This window comes from Lepidochelys kempii, chromosome 8 (genome assembly GCF_965140285.1).
Source record: "Lepidochelys kempii isolate rLepKem1 chromosome 8, rLepKem1.hap1, whole genome shotgun sequence".
NCBI lineage: Eukaryota > Metazoa > Chordata > Testudines > Cheloniidae > Lepidochelys > Lepidochelys kempii.
In genome coordinates, this window is record NC_136387.1 from 38,678,771 (window position 1) to 38,694,942 (window position 16,172).

Sequence of the window (16,172 nt, forward strand, 5' to 3'; positions counted from 1 at the left end):
TCCTGGATAACAGCTGCCTGGTTTAAGTTCACCCCAGACTAGACAACAAGAAAACTGGAAGGTAGGGAAAGCATCCTGAGGAACTGACCGTCCCTCCTCTAGCTCAGTGTTTCACAGTCTTCCTTCCATTGCTGCTCCTAGGCTTCCAGTTGTCCATGGAAACCTAAGTGCCCTTTACCATATTCAGCTGGCCCACAAATTGCACCCTTTCCTCACTGATACAGCCCTGCCACATCCAGGCTTTTGTTACCTCCAGGATGAACGTGTGTAACAGGTGGAAGCTTCAGCTGGCATAAAACAGTGCTCTCTGGCCCCAGGGCCAATTCCATGGGGTAGACTGCAGGGTACTCTTAGCAATGGGCCAACGGCTTTGGAATTTGCTCCCTCTTAAAAGCTAACACCAACCAGGGTTTAGTAGACATGGGGATTCTATACAACTCATTTGTTTAAGTTGACATCCTCTGATCCAGAAGCTGGGAAGGGATCTATTCCTGCAGAGGGTGAAGGCAGTAGTGAGATGTGCAATATACAATTAAATACGTGTCAGGAGGCCAGAGTACTGGAAAAGGCACGGCACTATCAGTTGAGGGGAGGTGGAAAGAACTCCTGGAACAGGCATTGTACTAACTGGTGAGGAGGGGTTTACAGAGATGCACACAGACAGCACTAACAATTTGGGGGCGGAGTGGGGAGAGAAGCTCCTGGGACATACACAGCACTAACTGTCTGGGAACTCCAGACCCCTCAGGGGGTGCACTAATCACTGGGGCCCTCTGTGCCTTGAAATGATGGCAAATGCCACAGATGTGATCAATGGCTCCATGTCTAGTTGGCAGCCGGTATCAAGTGGAGTGCCCCAAGGGTCGGTCCTGGGGCCGGTTTTGTTCAATATCTTCATAAATGATCTGGAGGATGGTGTGGATTGCACTCTCAGCAAATTTGCGGATGATACTAAACTGGGAGGAGTGGTAGATACGCTGGAGGGGAGGGATAGGATACAGAAGGACCTAGACAAATTGGAGGATTGGGCCAAAAGAAATCTGATGAGGTTCAATAAGGATAAGTGCAGGGTCCTGCACTTAGGACGGAAGAACCCAATGCACAGCTACAGACTAGGGACCGAATGGCTAGGCAGCAGTTCTGCGGAAAAGGACCTAGGGGTGTCAGTGGACGAGAAGCTGGATATGAGTCAGTAGTGTGCCCTTGTTGCCAAGAAGGCCAATGGCATTTTGGGATGTATAAGTAGGGGCATAGCGAGCAGATCGAGGGACGTGATCGTTCCCCTCTATTCAACATTGGTGAGGCCTCATCTGGAGTACTGTGTCCAGTTTTGGGCCCCACGCTTCAAGAAGGATGTGGATAAATTGGAGAGAGTCCAGCGAAGGGCAACAAAAATGATTAGGGGTCTGGAACACATGACTTATGAGGAGAGGCTGAGGGAGCTGGGATTGTTTAGCCTGCAGAAGAGAAGAATGAGGGGGGATTTGATAGCTGCTTTCAACTACCTGAAAGGGGGTTCCAAAGAGGATGGCTCTAGACTGTTCTCAATGGTAGCAGATGACAGAATGAGGAGTAATGGTCTCAAGTTGCAGTGGGGGAGGTTTAGATTGGATATTAGGAAAAACTTTTTCACTAAGAGGGTGGTGAAACACTGGAATGCGTTACCTAGGGAGGTGGTAGAATCTCCTTCCTTAGAGGTTTTTAAGGTCAGGCTTGACAAAGCCCTGGCTGGGATGATTTAACTGGGAATTGGTCCTGCTTCGAGCAGGGGGTTGGACTAGATGACCTTCTGGGGTCCCTTCCAACCCTGATATTCTATGATTCTATGATGTTTATGGAATCTTTTACAGCAAAATATTGACAGCATAACCTTCTATTAACATGCTCCTCTCTTCCTGAAATCAGAGGCTCTTGTGTTATGACTATAGCCCTTCTTGTGAGTTTTGCTGAGCCACTTGGACCTTGAGAGAAAGAGTTGCACAGGGATCTCTTCCATCCAGTCACCAGGAGGGAAGAAAGCAGCAATTTGAGTCCTCAAAAATGTCTTATTCACTTCCCACCACCTCCTCCACTGCTGGGGAGAAGGGGAAGAAGGGGTGGGGTGACACCAGCAGCAGCCCTAGAAACCTCTGGCAACTACAAGAGCCAGGAGAATCCAAAGGGGACATGATTGAAGACAGATGTGAAAGGAACATGCTCTTGTTGAGCAGGGATTGCTTAGTACAGGCCTCTGGCCAGGCCTCCCCCTTCTGCAAACTGAAACGTGCCGGGGAGGAGATGGAACTCATTAACTTGTACATTTGCTTATTTTAACAATTTTCTCCTCCTGCAGCTCTCAGATGAGTTCAAACTTTATACTAGAGTTCAAGCATTCAGCTGCTGCAATGCTACATTCCTGGGCCTCCCCTGGGACAGTGCACAGACAGCGGCCCAACTCCAGAGCAAAGGCATCAGACAAGAGCTAAGGGACTAACCAACAGAAACACTCCATAAACCTAGAGGGAAACACTGGCACACAGCTTCTCTGGGGAGCCCAGGGGACTTCATGAGAAAACAGCCAGGAAAGAAACCTAGCAGCAACCCAGAAAAACAAAGAGCAGCCTGCTGCCCATCACTGTCCTGCCTTGAATGCAGGGGCTCAAACATCCCAGCTTCTTTGGAGGGTGAGAGGGAGAGAAAGGAGGAGGAGAGAGCATGACAGTGTTACAGATGAAACAGTTGGCAAAAAGTAAACAAAAGACTGAGCTGGGAAGATGCTGAGGTGGGGTGGGGATCCCTCTCTGATGAGAGCTGCGGCACAATTAACCCTAGAAGACACTGAACATGCGCTTAGAGGGCTGGAAAATTTGTCTGGGGAAAGCTACCCTGAGATCTCATGGTCCACGAATTCATGTCTTCAGTAGAGCAGCAGTGAGAGTTCACAGTGATCAACACAAGCTCTGTGACAGGATTTGTTTGCTTGAAGAGCCCAAGAAGCTGGGAAGGAATGCAAGTGAGCCTGTCGGGCATTTTACTGCACGCAAATTCCCACAGGCAGAAGGAGGGGATAAGTTTCAGGAAATCATGTGAGAGGCAGGAAATCAATGGAAAAGAGCTGTAACTGAGTCCATATGCTGTAACAAAGGAATGTGTCTAGTAGAATAGAGCAGACTATGCCTGTTAATGAGGAAGCCCCTGCTGTGGGGCAGCTCCTAGAGAGGGCAGTTATTTGTTGGGCTAGAGCACTTAACAGAAAACCTGCATGAGCCTCTTGGTTCACAGACTGGCCACCCTGGTATAGAGTAAAGGTTTGTAGATGGGGTGACAAATGGGTTAAGAATGAGGAGGTCACTGTAAACAGCATATGGCCACTGCATAGAGTGTCACTCAACTGCATCTCAGGGGCTGGTCTTTCCAGGGCTGTGTCTGGCCTAGCAACATATGCCAACAACCATGTAATTAGACATCTCATTAATATCCTCATGTAAGAGATCATCTAGCAGAGGGTCAAGGAGATAGCTGGTGAAATACCTACTGTATTACACAGTGGGATAAGAAACTGGATGAAGCACCAATGAAACGGACTTGAGGATTCAATTTTAGCATATTAATACAAAGGTGGGGACTCTTTTTTCACCAGTAACAAAGGAAGCTGACAGGTTCGGGTGCAGCAGATGGCTATGGTTCTGGGACAGCAGATCCGGACAGAGGTAACTGCAGCGGGCTGTATGAAGAATCAGCAGTATGCTGAACCAGTGTTGGTGAGGCCTCACTGAGGCAATGAGAATAACCCACACTCTGTCTTGTTTCACCTTTAGAAGGACTCTGTGGATAAGTGGTACAGGTGGAAAGGTGTACATTAACACTCCCGACCATGGGATCAGGAAGGTGTCTGACAGGGAACCCTCGTCCTCGCTGTATAGGGAGCAGAACACTTGGCACTCCCTGTTCTGCCTGGATGCAAACAGGTCCAACTGGGGAGTCCCCGACTGTCGGAAGATCAGGTCAATCACCTCTGGATGGAAGGACCACTTGTGGCAAGAGAAGAAGGTCCTGCTAAGGCGATCTGCCAGGACATTCCTGGTTCCAGGTAAGTGAGCGGCCACCAGGTGAATGGCATTCTGCACACAAAGGTCTCAGAGGCTGAGTGCCTCTTGACACAGGACCAAGGACCTGGCGCCGCCCTGCCTGTTGATGTAGTACATAGCGGCTGTATTGCCCATGAGGACCTGCACCACCTTGCCTGTTAGGTGGGGCAAAAAAACCTGGCAGGTCAGGCGCACCGCCTTGAGCTCCCTGATGTTGATATGAAGAGCTAAGTCATGCTGCATCCAGCGACCTTGGGTGCAGAGCTCACCCAGGTAGGTTCCCCAACCTAGATCTGACACCTCCGAGACATGGGTGGGAGACGGTGACAGGGGCACAAAGGAAACTCCCTACAGCACTGCCTTGGGATGGATCCACCAGTTCAAGGACAAGAGGATGCGGTCCGGCACTGTGACCACTCGGTCTAGGGGTTGCCTGCTGGGAACGTAGACCGTTGTCAGTCACGTTTGCAGGGGTCACAGATGAAGCCGGGCGCGCTTGACCACATACATGCACGCTGTCATGTGGCCCACCAGCCACAGGCAAGTGTGGGCCGTGGTGATCGGATGTCTCCTCACATGGGCAATGAGATCCACATTGGCCTGAAAGCGTGCTTCCAGAAGGAAGGTACTGGCTCGTGTGGAATCGAGAACCGCTCCAATAAACTCTATGCACTGGACTGGCCTCAACATGCACTTTTCTGTGTTTATTAACAGGCTCAAATCATTGTAGGTGGAGTGTACCAGATCAAGGCTTCTTCACACCTGTCCCGGAGACCTGCCCTTGATGAGCCAGTGTTGGCGAGGCCTCACTGGCGCAATGAGAATGACCCACGCTCTGTCTTGCTTCACCTTTGGCAGGACTCTGTGGATAAGCGGTACAGGTGGAAAGGTGTACATTAACACTCCTGACCATGGGATCAGGAAGGTGTCTGACAGGGAACCCTCATCCCCGCTGTATAGGGAGCAGAACACGTGGCACTTCCTGTTCTGCCTGGACGCAAACAGGTCCAACTGGGGGTCTGGGAAGATCTGGACCCCCTGATGTTTGAGACAAGCCACTACTGGCCATGCATTTTGTGAACACCGTAGGGGCTAAGGACAGGCCAAAGGATAGCGCTGTGAACTGAAAGTGGTGCCCCACCACTATAAAATGCAGGAACCATCTGTGTCCTGGGAATATGGAGACATGGATGTAAGCATCCTTTAAGTCAAGAGCGGCGTACCAGTCCCCCGATTCAGGGAGGGGATAATGGAGGCCAGAGAGACCATGTGGGACTTCTTGAGAGACTTGTTGAGGCCATGTGGGTCCATGATGGGTCTGAAGCCCCCTTGGCCTTGGGGATTAGGAAGTAACGGGAGTAGAATCCTCTTCCTTTCATGTCCCGAGAAACCACCTCCACAGCCCCCAACTGCAGGAGCTTTTCAACCTCCTGAACCAGGAGTTGCTCATGAAAGGGGTCCCTGAAGAGGGATGGGGAAGCAGGGGGATGGGAAGCAGGGGTATCCATAAACTGCAGGGTGTAGTCCCGAGCTACTATGTCCAGGACCCAGCGGTCCGAGGTAATCTGCAATCAGGCCGAGTGGTAGGGAGAAAGGCGACTGAGGAAAGAACGGGCAAGATCCAGCCGGCAGACTGGGGCGTCGCTCTCGAGTGCACCCTCAAAATGATCGCTTTTGGCCCCCCAGGTGCTTAGCGGGTCCGGGTTGGGCCAGCGATAGAGAGGAGGAAGGACCACGGCGGCTAAACCCAGTGTCCCTTCTCCTTGTAAATCCCTGCTGAGCTTGCCAAGGCCTCAGTGGTGGCAGAGACCAGAATGGCTTTCTGGCCAACTGTGGGGTGTGCATGCCCAACGAGCGAAGGGTAGCCTTAGCGTCCTTCAACCTGTGAAGCCTGGCGTCCGTTTGATCGGAGAAGAGCCCAACTCCGTTAAAGGGGAGGTCCTAAATCGAGGCCTGCATCTCCTGGGAGAGGTCCACCGTATGGAGCCAGGAGCTGCGTCGCACAACCACCGCCGATGCGACCACCCTTGCTGCTGAGTCCGCCGCGTCCCATGCCATTTGCAGGGAGCATCTGGCTGCTGTAGTCCCTTCCTCCACCAGGGTATCGTCGCCCGGAATTGTAGGCTAGCAGTTGAATACATTTTTCCGCCAAATAAATCAAGTTTTTTGGCTTCTTTATTCTTGGGAGTAGAGGCGGTGGGGACCTGCTTGTCCTCTTCATTGGCCGCAGACACAACCAGCGAGTCCAGGGGTGGGTGACTATAAAGGTACTCAAAATCCTTTGCTGGCACAAAATATTTTTTCTTGGACTATTTTGAGGTGGGTGGGATGGGGTCTGCCACAGTGATCCGGCAAGGCCTCCATCGTGTAAGGGCAAGGTGACCAGGGCGGGCATGGAGGCCGAGAGGACATTGAACAGGGTGTCCTCCTGCTCAGTCATCTCCTGCACTTCCAGCCCCAAGTTCTCAGCCACCCGCCTGAGAAGACCTTGGTGCTCTTTAAAGTCATCCGGGGGGCTGGCCCTGGAAGGTTCCGCGACTGCTCGTCCAGGGAAGAGGAGGCAGCCCTGGCCACCGGTGGTGTTGCTGGGGGCTTGGCCGCTGCTGGAGAGGGAGGTTTGGGGGTGGGCACTGAGTCCTCTACCCCAACCTCAGAGAGCTTCTGGTACCAGGCCTGGTGCCGTCGATCTCCGCTCTGACATGGCCACTGATGCGTGCTGAGAAGGGGGCATTGTCATCACCAGAACGTCCCATGCTCCCCAATATGGTCACTGTGGTGCTGGGGATGGCAGGGCAGTTTCTGGTGTCCAATCCCGTTGCAAAGACTGTGGTGATGGGCTGAACTGGACCTCCGTGCCAGGGGAACCACTCTCTGGCGACCAGGGAGGAGCTGTCAACGCCTGGGTTTGCTTGCTAGTCATAGCTACCTGTGAGCGCTGACCAGGCGTAAGCAACCGGTAGCTATACTAGGGGGAGCAGTCCTGGAGCTGGGGAGATCACCATTGGGGAGAACCGCGTTGCGGAGACCGGTAACACAAGTGGGAGCAGTCCCATGGCGCTGGTGACTGTGACTGACATATAGACGCGGATCAGTGATAGGGCGAACAATGTCGGTCATAACATGGGAAACATCAACCCTATACTGGGGAATAACGTCCGGGGGAGGGTTTGGGTGACCGACGGCGCGGTTGCAACCTGCCACGGGATTGCTTATCTGGCGATCTGCAGTGCTCCCCCGCCCCCGGAGGGGTCTTAACAGCTGGCTTGCTCTCTCGGGGAGCCTTAGTCTGGACCTGCGACACTGGAGACATCACAAGAGCAGGTGGAGACCTGTGCTCTCTCTGCTCCTGGGTCTGGGATGACGACAGTGCAGGTAGGGTGGTGGGTCCCATACAACTCACCAGAGTCCGTGATGGACCTTTAATGGGACTAAGAGCCCCAGACACGGAGGCATGCTCACACTGCTCTGGAGAAGGCTGGCGGATAGGCCCAGTGCCTCTACTGGATGACCCGTGGGCCTTCTTGCTCGGTGTTGGTGTTGCTCGCTTCTTCGCCTTCTTCTTTGGCACCGGCGACAGTGAACGGTGCTGAGAGGACCCGGGTGCCGGCGGCGCACTGTGCAGAGAGGCCGAAGTACTCGGTATGGCCTGCACACAGGGCTTGAAAGCCGGACGGAGAGTGGACTCCGTCAGGAGGGCTCTGAGGTGAATGTCCCTCTCCTTCTGGGTGTGAGACGGAAAGTTTTTACCGATTCAGCAACACTCCTTTATGTGATTCCCCCAAGCATCTAAGGCAGCTGTTGTGGGGGTCACTCACAGACACAGGCCTACCACAGACCAAACAGGATTTAAACCCTGGAAGTCCCAGCTGGGACCCTAGCTAACAGCTAACTATGCTACTTAACTACTTAACACTAACTACAATTAAACAAAGGACCGAAGTCCAATGGAAAAACACCGCTAGCTCTTGATAAGCAAGAGAGAGGCGCTCCAACTGACCACCATGGATGGTAAGAAGGAACTGAGAGGGCGTAGGCTGGCAGTGCCTAATATACCGTGGCATGGGCGCGGCATACTAGAGGGCGCTACAGTTGGCCCTACGGGTACTGCTAAGGCAAAAATCTCCAACAGCCGCACACGTGGGCATGAGCACACCTAGAATGCAATGGACACAAGCAAGCATTCAAAGAAGAAATTAAATGACACTCCCAGGAAGTGGCTCTCAAAGCTGTGGCCCACAGAGCCCTTCCTGCTGCTTTGCAGCTCGAAGCTGCAGATTGAGGTGGGGGTGGCGCCATGGCCTTGGAAGTTATTGCTGTTTTACAAAGTGATCAGCAGAATCATTCCACGTGTCGTTCTGCGTCCAGTCTGAGGTAGTTTATTAAATGGGCATGTAACAGTTCTGAAGAAGGCCCAGCAAATAGCTACCAATAGATCAGCGGTCTGGAGGTCCACAGCTAGGAGGACAGACTGGCGATCTTAGTTTTCAATTTAGAGAATAGGTGCCATGGGGAAGGGGGAGAATCTTACTGCTGCTGGGTAAAGTACAGTGGACGCCAATCTGGAAATGAAAGGGAGGAGATGAGAGAGAGCAGAGCTCTTCTTCCTTTATCTACCAGCTGTCCCAAGAGACCGAGGGGAGAGACAGCACAGGATAGGAATACAGGAATTCCCTCCCCTTTTGTTCAGTGCCTCTCCCTGTGCCATGTAATTTGCCACATTTGACATAGGTGGTAAGCTCCTCAGCTCACTCTTTTTGGTCTGTGAAGAACTCTGCAATGCTATGGGGATGTATAAATCAGCATAAACCCAAACCAAAGTCTAATGCTCTGTGCTGCTGCTGGAAGCCAAGGCGTTCACACAGAAACATTCACTATGCTTAGTCAGAGGACCTCTCCATGTGCTGAGCTGTCTCCATCACTGAGACCCCAACCAGGGGCCCAAAGCCATTTCCCTTTTCTCTTGCACCTTACAACCCACAATATAGCTACAGCTTCACATTCAGACCAGAACCTCTACTGCCCCTCACTTATCACCATACTGCCTCTAGTACCTGCATTCATGTCTATCAGCTGCTCTCTCTTCTGCTGCTTCTCCAGTCTTTCCTTCTCAGCTTTCTCCTTCGCCAGTTTTGCTCGGCGCATCTTCTCCTCTGTCTCACGCCGCTTCTGATTCTCCTTGGCAGATTGCTGCAAATGAGAAAAACAGCTATTTGGGCAACTGATGATGCAAAGGTCTGAGAGGGGCGTAACTGTACAGACAGAGTTACTTTCCCAGTAGGAAAGGATGAGAAAAGATCACACCAGGGCTAGGTGCACAGGATGGAATGGTCTGAGCTAAGTGGTAGGATGAGGAAAGGGTCCCTTGGCTCACCAGAAACATGTTCCTGAAGTTGTGCAGATCCATGAAGAACTCCTCAATGGATATTTTCTTGGGATCAAACAGGAAGTACTGGCCCATCTCCTTAAAAAGATTCTCCATATTTGAGTGCATCATTCGCAGCTTTTCATACTGCTCCTGAGCATCCTTCACAAAGATGTGAAATCTGAGAGTCAAGGATTAAAATCAGCTGCTCTGTGGAAACACAGGGGTGAGGGATAGTGTGTGCATGTACCAGAATTATCTGGTTAACCAATTGGCTCTTCTCTAGCTTGCAAGATTCCTCTGACAGCATAGAGAACTTCCCCTCCAACTGCAGTGATCCCCAGCATACTCATCTGGGTGCACCCCAGTATTCTCTGCTCAAGAGGTCAAGGGTTCAGTGTCTTATGTTAAAGGGGGAGGAGGAAGGGCTAGGTGTGAATATGCATGGCATGTACTGGACTTCCCACAGCACGCTCCTGCCAGGGATTCCCTTACAAAGGGAGACCTTACAGTGCACCAGTGCTGCTCCTTCTATATGGCCCCTACTACCTGTGATGTTCCCCTCTGGTGTTATCTGGACCGGTGATCTGCTAGGTCACTCCAATCCTTGACTCTGGGAGCCAGGCTTACCCTGCTCTGATGTGAGAACCCTCACTCCTGAGCTGTTCACACACAGCCTCTGGTATGTAAGACGCTCCTTCAATTCTGCAACCGAATGACACTAGCCAATATCTCCGGTCCCAGACACAACCCTAGGAACCTCTGTCTTGCAGCGTCCAGTTACGCCCATTGGACGCTGCAAGCTTATATGAGTTCGTTAATTTAACAAAGAAATTGATATGCACCAGGCTTGTTATCCCAAGGGGAGATTCTGACATGCTTCAAACCAAACAACTGCTTCAGGTAGAATAAACAAACAGATTTATTAACTATGAAAGATAGATTTTAAGTGATTATAAGTCAAAGCATAACAAGTCAGATTTAGTCAAATGAAACAAAAGCAAAATGCATTCTAAGCTGATCTTAACACTTTTAATGCCCTTACAAACGTAGATGCTTCTCTAGCTGACTGGTTGCTCTTCAGCCAGGCTCTCCCCTTTGATCAGCGCTTCAGTCGCTTGGTGTGGTGTCTGTGGAAGAGAGAGGAAGAGCATGGCACGCTGCAAACGTCTCTCCCTTTTATCATGTTCTTTCTTTCCTCTTGGCTTTGTCCTCGCCCCCCTTCAGAGTCAGGTAAGCATTACTTCATTGCAGTCCCAAACTGACAAAAGGAAGGGGGGTGACTCACTCAAGAGTCCAACAGATCCTTTTGTTGCTGCCTAGGCCAGTGTCCTTTGTTCCTGTTTGCTCCATACATGCCCTGATAATGTGTGAACTGCCTCTCTGCTCTTGGAGAGTTTTTGCCTGGGCTTGCTTTAAGCCATGAGGATATATTTTCAGCCTCATAACTATATACATGAAATTATAACCTATAACATTACTGTAACAACTACTATAACATCACTATAACAACAATGCTCAGTGCAATATGAGCCTTCCGAAGACACCTGACATGACAAACTTTGCATTGGATATCATAAAATCATTTTACAAGGATCAACATGGGGGTGCTGGGTGTTCCCCCGAGGTACAGAGTGTCACACCACCACAGTACAGTGGGAGTCAACACAACCGCATCCCAAATCCATGCAACTCACCAGAATCCCCTCAGCCAGAGCAGACTACCTGTCAGCCTGACCATCACTCTGCAATGTGCCTGCATCTGAGCGCTTTTGTCCCCAAAACACATGCAAATACAGCGTATCTACATCCCAGTTTTGTCCCCCAACAGTAGCACAGGAATACTCTCACTCATGGTAGATGCCAAGTACCAACTCTCATCTCACAGAACATGGAATTCCCTTGCCTGTGGTAGCAACTCCCCAAGACAATGTAGCATACCAAATATTGCCCTCAGTAGAGGTACACCCTGAGTTCCAGCCGTCACCATATGGTGCACAGAGAATCCTGCTGTCTGTGGCACATAGCTGCAGACCAACTTCCAGCAAACTCGCAAAGTACCAAGCATTTTTGGCACCCAGACGAGTAACAGACACACGAGCCCACAAGGCACTGGGGATCCCCTTGCACACAGCATCCAAGGACCTGGAAGTAAGTGGAGATTCCTCTGCTGATGGCATAGTGCATCTAAACAATGAACCAGGGATCCCTTCAGTCATGCATGAACATGCCTTTTCCCAACACCATGTCAGAGATGTCTTCTTCCACAGGACATACCCATGTGCTAGCTCCCCACAACCTTGCAGTGCACTGGAGATCTCTTCTGCCCTAACATGTGCCCCTGTACAGGCCCCTCTTTCTTAGGGGTAAAGGATATGGTCATTTTTTCCACAAATTTGTCCTTCTCATCTGTGGCAGTGGGGAATTTCTCAACATCATGCTGCAGGTCTGAAATCTGTTTCCTCATCTGATCCAAATTCTTCTGTAAATTCTCAGCAGAGACTGAAAGAGATAGACAAAGATGGAGTATGATATTCCCAACATACACATCAAAATCAAGGCCTTGTCCACAGTGGGATTTTAAATACAACTGTAACTGCACCCATGCAGAGAAAAGGCACTATTTATAGAACCCTGCAAATCTGCGGATATCTGCTTTATATCCATGGATATCCACATCCACGGGGCCATGTTTGTGAATTGGATGTAGATACAAATTTTGCATCAGGGCTCTAACCATTTACACTGGTGTAGCTTAACCCAGTTCAATGCAAGGCTAGTTCCACCAGTACAATGGCGTTGTGCCAGTGCAGACAAGACCAAAGCTCCCTGGGGTCCTTGGCAGCAGTTCATACCATAGACAGGGCCCTATATACTCATGGATGGTATCAGCTCAGGTGAAGGGCAAAGCGGACTTGTTTTCTACACCCAGCAGACGGACGATGTCTCTAGCATTCCACTCATTCCTCTTCCCCTGTCCAAATGGGCACAAGCAAGGGATGATGGGCCAGATTCCTGGCCCCACTATGCTGCCTTTGTGCCATTCTTGTAAGGGGCCATACACAGGCTGCCTGTGACTTCCCCCCAGCCTAGAGGTTCTACACCATCTTCCTTTGCAACCCCCGGCCTAGGAGATCCTCTATGGTTCAGTGATTTCTGGCTGCCAGAACAGTTTCTTTGGGTCACAGATCGCTTGGTGGCACTTGTAGCAGCCCTCAGGCTAAACGAGGATTGGTGATCTACAAAGATAGCGTAAAACCACCTTTGCCCCCTTCAGCACGAAGCACAGTGCACTTGAGAAACAGGGTGTTTGTTTATATTAGAATTTCTATTGTGTTTGTGGTCAGAAGACAGCTTGAGGGCTAAAAAGGAATATGTGATCAGTACTAATGGAAGAGAAACATGAGGCTGGTTAGTGAATACAGAATTGAAAGGGGAGCCAGGACCCCGGGCACTCTGCTGACAGCTTCCATTCCTGCTCTCTGAAGGAAGGATACATCTGCACTCTGCATCCTGCTGCTCTCCTCTTTCCTTCCTCCTTGGACACAGACTAAACACAGCCAGCCTTCCACACAGGACAAACAATAGATATAACAAATGGAAGGACGGACACCTGGGAGTACAGGGAGCGTCCCTCACAACCCTACACAGCACAGCGCAGCCCTACTACTCAGTCCAGAGAGGCCTTCCTTTTATCATACTCACAAAACCACATACCACTGGGAACTAGCTTCAACAGCAACCTTTTGGCCTAATGTCCATTTACACAGAAACAAAAATGGTCTTTGTTCCACATGCTCAAGATCCACTCTCCCACTCCTACCCACACAGAGAGACAAAGCTCCACTCTCCCAAAACAATATCAGCACCCCACATGTAACCCTGCACCACCTTTCACCTATTCTGACACCACCTTCTGTAACACTCTCCACCCACACTACAACAACAAATACCTCGACTGGCTTTCTCCACGTGGATGAGCTCATCAGGGAACTTCATTACATCAGGGTACTGCTGCTCACACAGCTCAGTCAGGAAGTGCAGCAATGTTAACTTCTGATCAGTGGATTTTGTGTCTCGGAGCTGGTAATGAGAAAACTGGCTGTGAGAATGGGACAGCACACAGATTACTCGAAACTAGCCAAGAGTGGTTTGCTGCCCCAAGCACAGATGCCTGAAGGTTTCCCTGTGTGAAAAACACAGAGGAAGCAATGCCCTGACCTGCCCATGGAAAAAACACTCACCTTGCAGAGGAAGCTAATGTTGAAGCCAAAGGCACCAGCATTCCTAGAGCCTGCATTCATGAAGTTGCCCACCAGTAGGATTATCTCCAGCAGGTTGGAAAAGCTCTTACTTTTGCGTACTTCCTCACAGGCTGCTGTTACTGAGACAATCTCAGGCTTGATATTCTCCACCTGCTCATTAAATTGCAGCTTGAAGAGGATGGCATTGAGGCGGGGCCGCAGGCAGGAAACCGAGCTAATCTGAGAAGGGAAGGGGACAGGAACAGTGTCACACACAGGGGGAACGGAAAACAAGGTGTTCTGAGAAGGGAAGGGGACAGGAAAGGAAGCCTACTTACCAGTGATGGTAGCTCTTTGCAGATCCACTCTCTAGGAGGTGTGTGCTATACCTTGCGAGTCCCAGAATCATTTAAGAGCAACTAACCATAGAAGATACACACACTGACACTCAGTCAAACATAAGGTACATTAGATTTTTTAAATTTAGACTGTAATGCCCACATGCCTAACCATACTCAGTTCCACTCCATGTATGCAAAATCTAATTCTAGACCACAAAGATGAGGGGAAAATGGGCAAGGAAGCATAGCTCTGCAGAGTAAATACACATGGAGAACTTCAATTACTGGTAGGTAAACTGCCCTTCCCTTGCATACAATCGTCATTGCAGATTCCCACTCTAAGGCCACAATTCCAGAAAGCATGGAAATAGGCTCTGAAGTCCTGTTGGGTTCAAGCACATGAAGGCTGTGCTTTAGTGCTTTCCTGAATAGGGATGCTTTCCCAAATCAGAGTCTAACATCTGATTTGGGATGTAATAGCAATGAACCTGCGGCAGGGTTACTCAGAAGCATATATTTAAACAGAGACAGAAGCACTGGCCTCCCAAGGTGAACATCAAATCCAGATCCAATCTCAAGAGACTACACCCGAACGTAGCCATGACACAGGATCTTCATGGTAGTCTTAGTCTCAAAGAAGCAGGTCATTGAAGCAGCCATAGCTCCTTGACACTTGAACCCCTATCTAAGATAACATAGCTGAATGTACACTGTTACTGATAGAAGATTGCTTGTTGCTTGGTCTTCTTCCTTTCTTATGACAACCAGGCAATTTATTAAACTGTTTAGTTCTAGCTCAATAGTAGCTTCAAGGCCAGCTTGTGGGCTTAGAAAGAAGTTCAGAAAGGAAATGGCCTGGGATGAAATTTACATTATCTTGGTCAGGAATTGACTCAAGCAGATCATCCATGAGTCTAGGGAGGGTCAAGTTCAAATCCCAAACACTAGGTGATTTACAGATTGGTGGGTATACAGGCAAAAGACCCTTTGGAAATAGTTTCACCAAAGGATGAGCAATGACAATTACCATCCATGTGGAACAACTCATTCTAGGGACTAAATGTACCTTAACTATAGAAAAAGATAACCCAGATTTCATCAAGAACAATAAACGCTCCAAAATGACAAGAACAGGCCATACCTGAGATGCCACATCCTTACTATAAGAACACACAGAAATGCTTCTATTTGAATAAATGACTCAAAGCGTCTAAGATTGGCTAAGGTTCCAACATCCGTGCCACTAGGTGAAGCGACTGGCTCAGAATTTCCTTCTGGAAACTCTGGTTAAGAGCACAGGTAGTTCTTTCATAAGCACAAGAATGCCCAGACACCACAGCTAATGGGTCCCAACCAAGATTATTAGGATTCTGTAATCCAATTCTTGTCTTGCTTTCTACAATAGAAAACAGGGGTGGGGAAGGACTAGAACCACGTGTCTAAGAAATTAGATATCCTACCCCTTGGGTTTGGCTGTGGTCCAGTCAGTGAACTAGACTGGAAGGAAGGAAATAAATTATTATTGGTCTGGGCTTTCCATTGGCATTTCATGACCAGGTTTCACCCTGGGAATAAGATGTGGCTGAAGAAACTGACTGATGCTGGTAACTGGTAGACACTGTGATGATCCCCTGAGTCTACTTACTGAACTACTGGAATGAAGGTAGTGCCAAGACTGAACACTAGACTGCAGTTGCTGACGCTGGTGGGATATTGAAGAGTGGGACCTTCAGAGGCAGCACAGTGGGACCAGATGCTGCAAGGAAAACCCCTAAATTCCAAGACAACAATAATAATTCTACTGTCATGAAATATCCATATCCTTTGTTCTCATCCTCCCAGCCCCCACAAAAACCACCCAGCTATGACTAAATTGAAAATTCTTACTGATGTAAAATGTAAATGACTATTTTCCAGGATGAGTTTTGTTACTGTTCTCTGGGCACCCTGACTCTACTCTTTGGGCGTTGGCTCCTGTGATGCTGGCCAAGGCAACCCAGCTCAGAACCTCCTCTTCCCCCTATGTGCCAGGAAAGGGAAGGTTTTGGTAGCTGGCTTCAGCAGCTTTTCTCCCCAGCTTCTCAGGTCTCAGCTGCTGCACTGTTCTCCAGCCTACAATTGTGTCTCCTCCACTCCCTGGACCCTTGTTTCTTGCTTT

The 16,172-nt window shown here is 49.7% G+C and overlaps 1 protein-coding gene across 3 annotated transcripts in view; it reads right to left on the reverse strand.

The window, feature by feature from the left end:
* DIAPH1 (diaphanous related formin 1) overlaps nucleotides 1–16,172 on the reverse strand; it is a 163,968-nt gene that overhangs the window by 16,308 nt on the left and 131,488 nt on the right. For all 3 annotated transcript variants that reach the window (XM_073356163.2, XM_073356162.2, XM_073356164.2), the window contains 5 exons: nucleotides 13,674–13,913; nucleotides 13,383–13,512; nucleotides 11,805–11,931; nucleotides 9,439–9,601; nucleotides 9,119–9,254 (listed from right to left, as the gene is read on the reverse strand). In XM_073356163.2, the coding sequence (XP_073212264.1) occupies nucleotides 9,119–9,254; nucleotides 9,439–9,601; nucleotides 11,805–11,931; nucleotides 13,383–13,512; nucleotides 13,674–13,913 (796 nt within the window). The remainder of the gene's footprint in view (nucleotides 1–9,118; nucleotides 9,255–9,438; nucleotides 9,602–11,804; nucleotides 11,932–13,382; nucleotides 13,513–13,673; nucleotides 13,914–16,172) is intronic.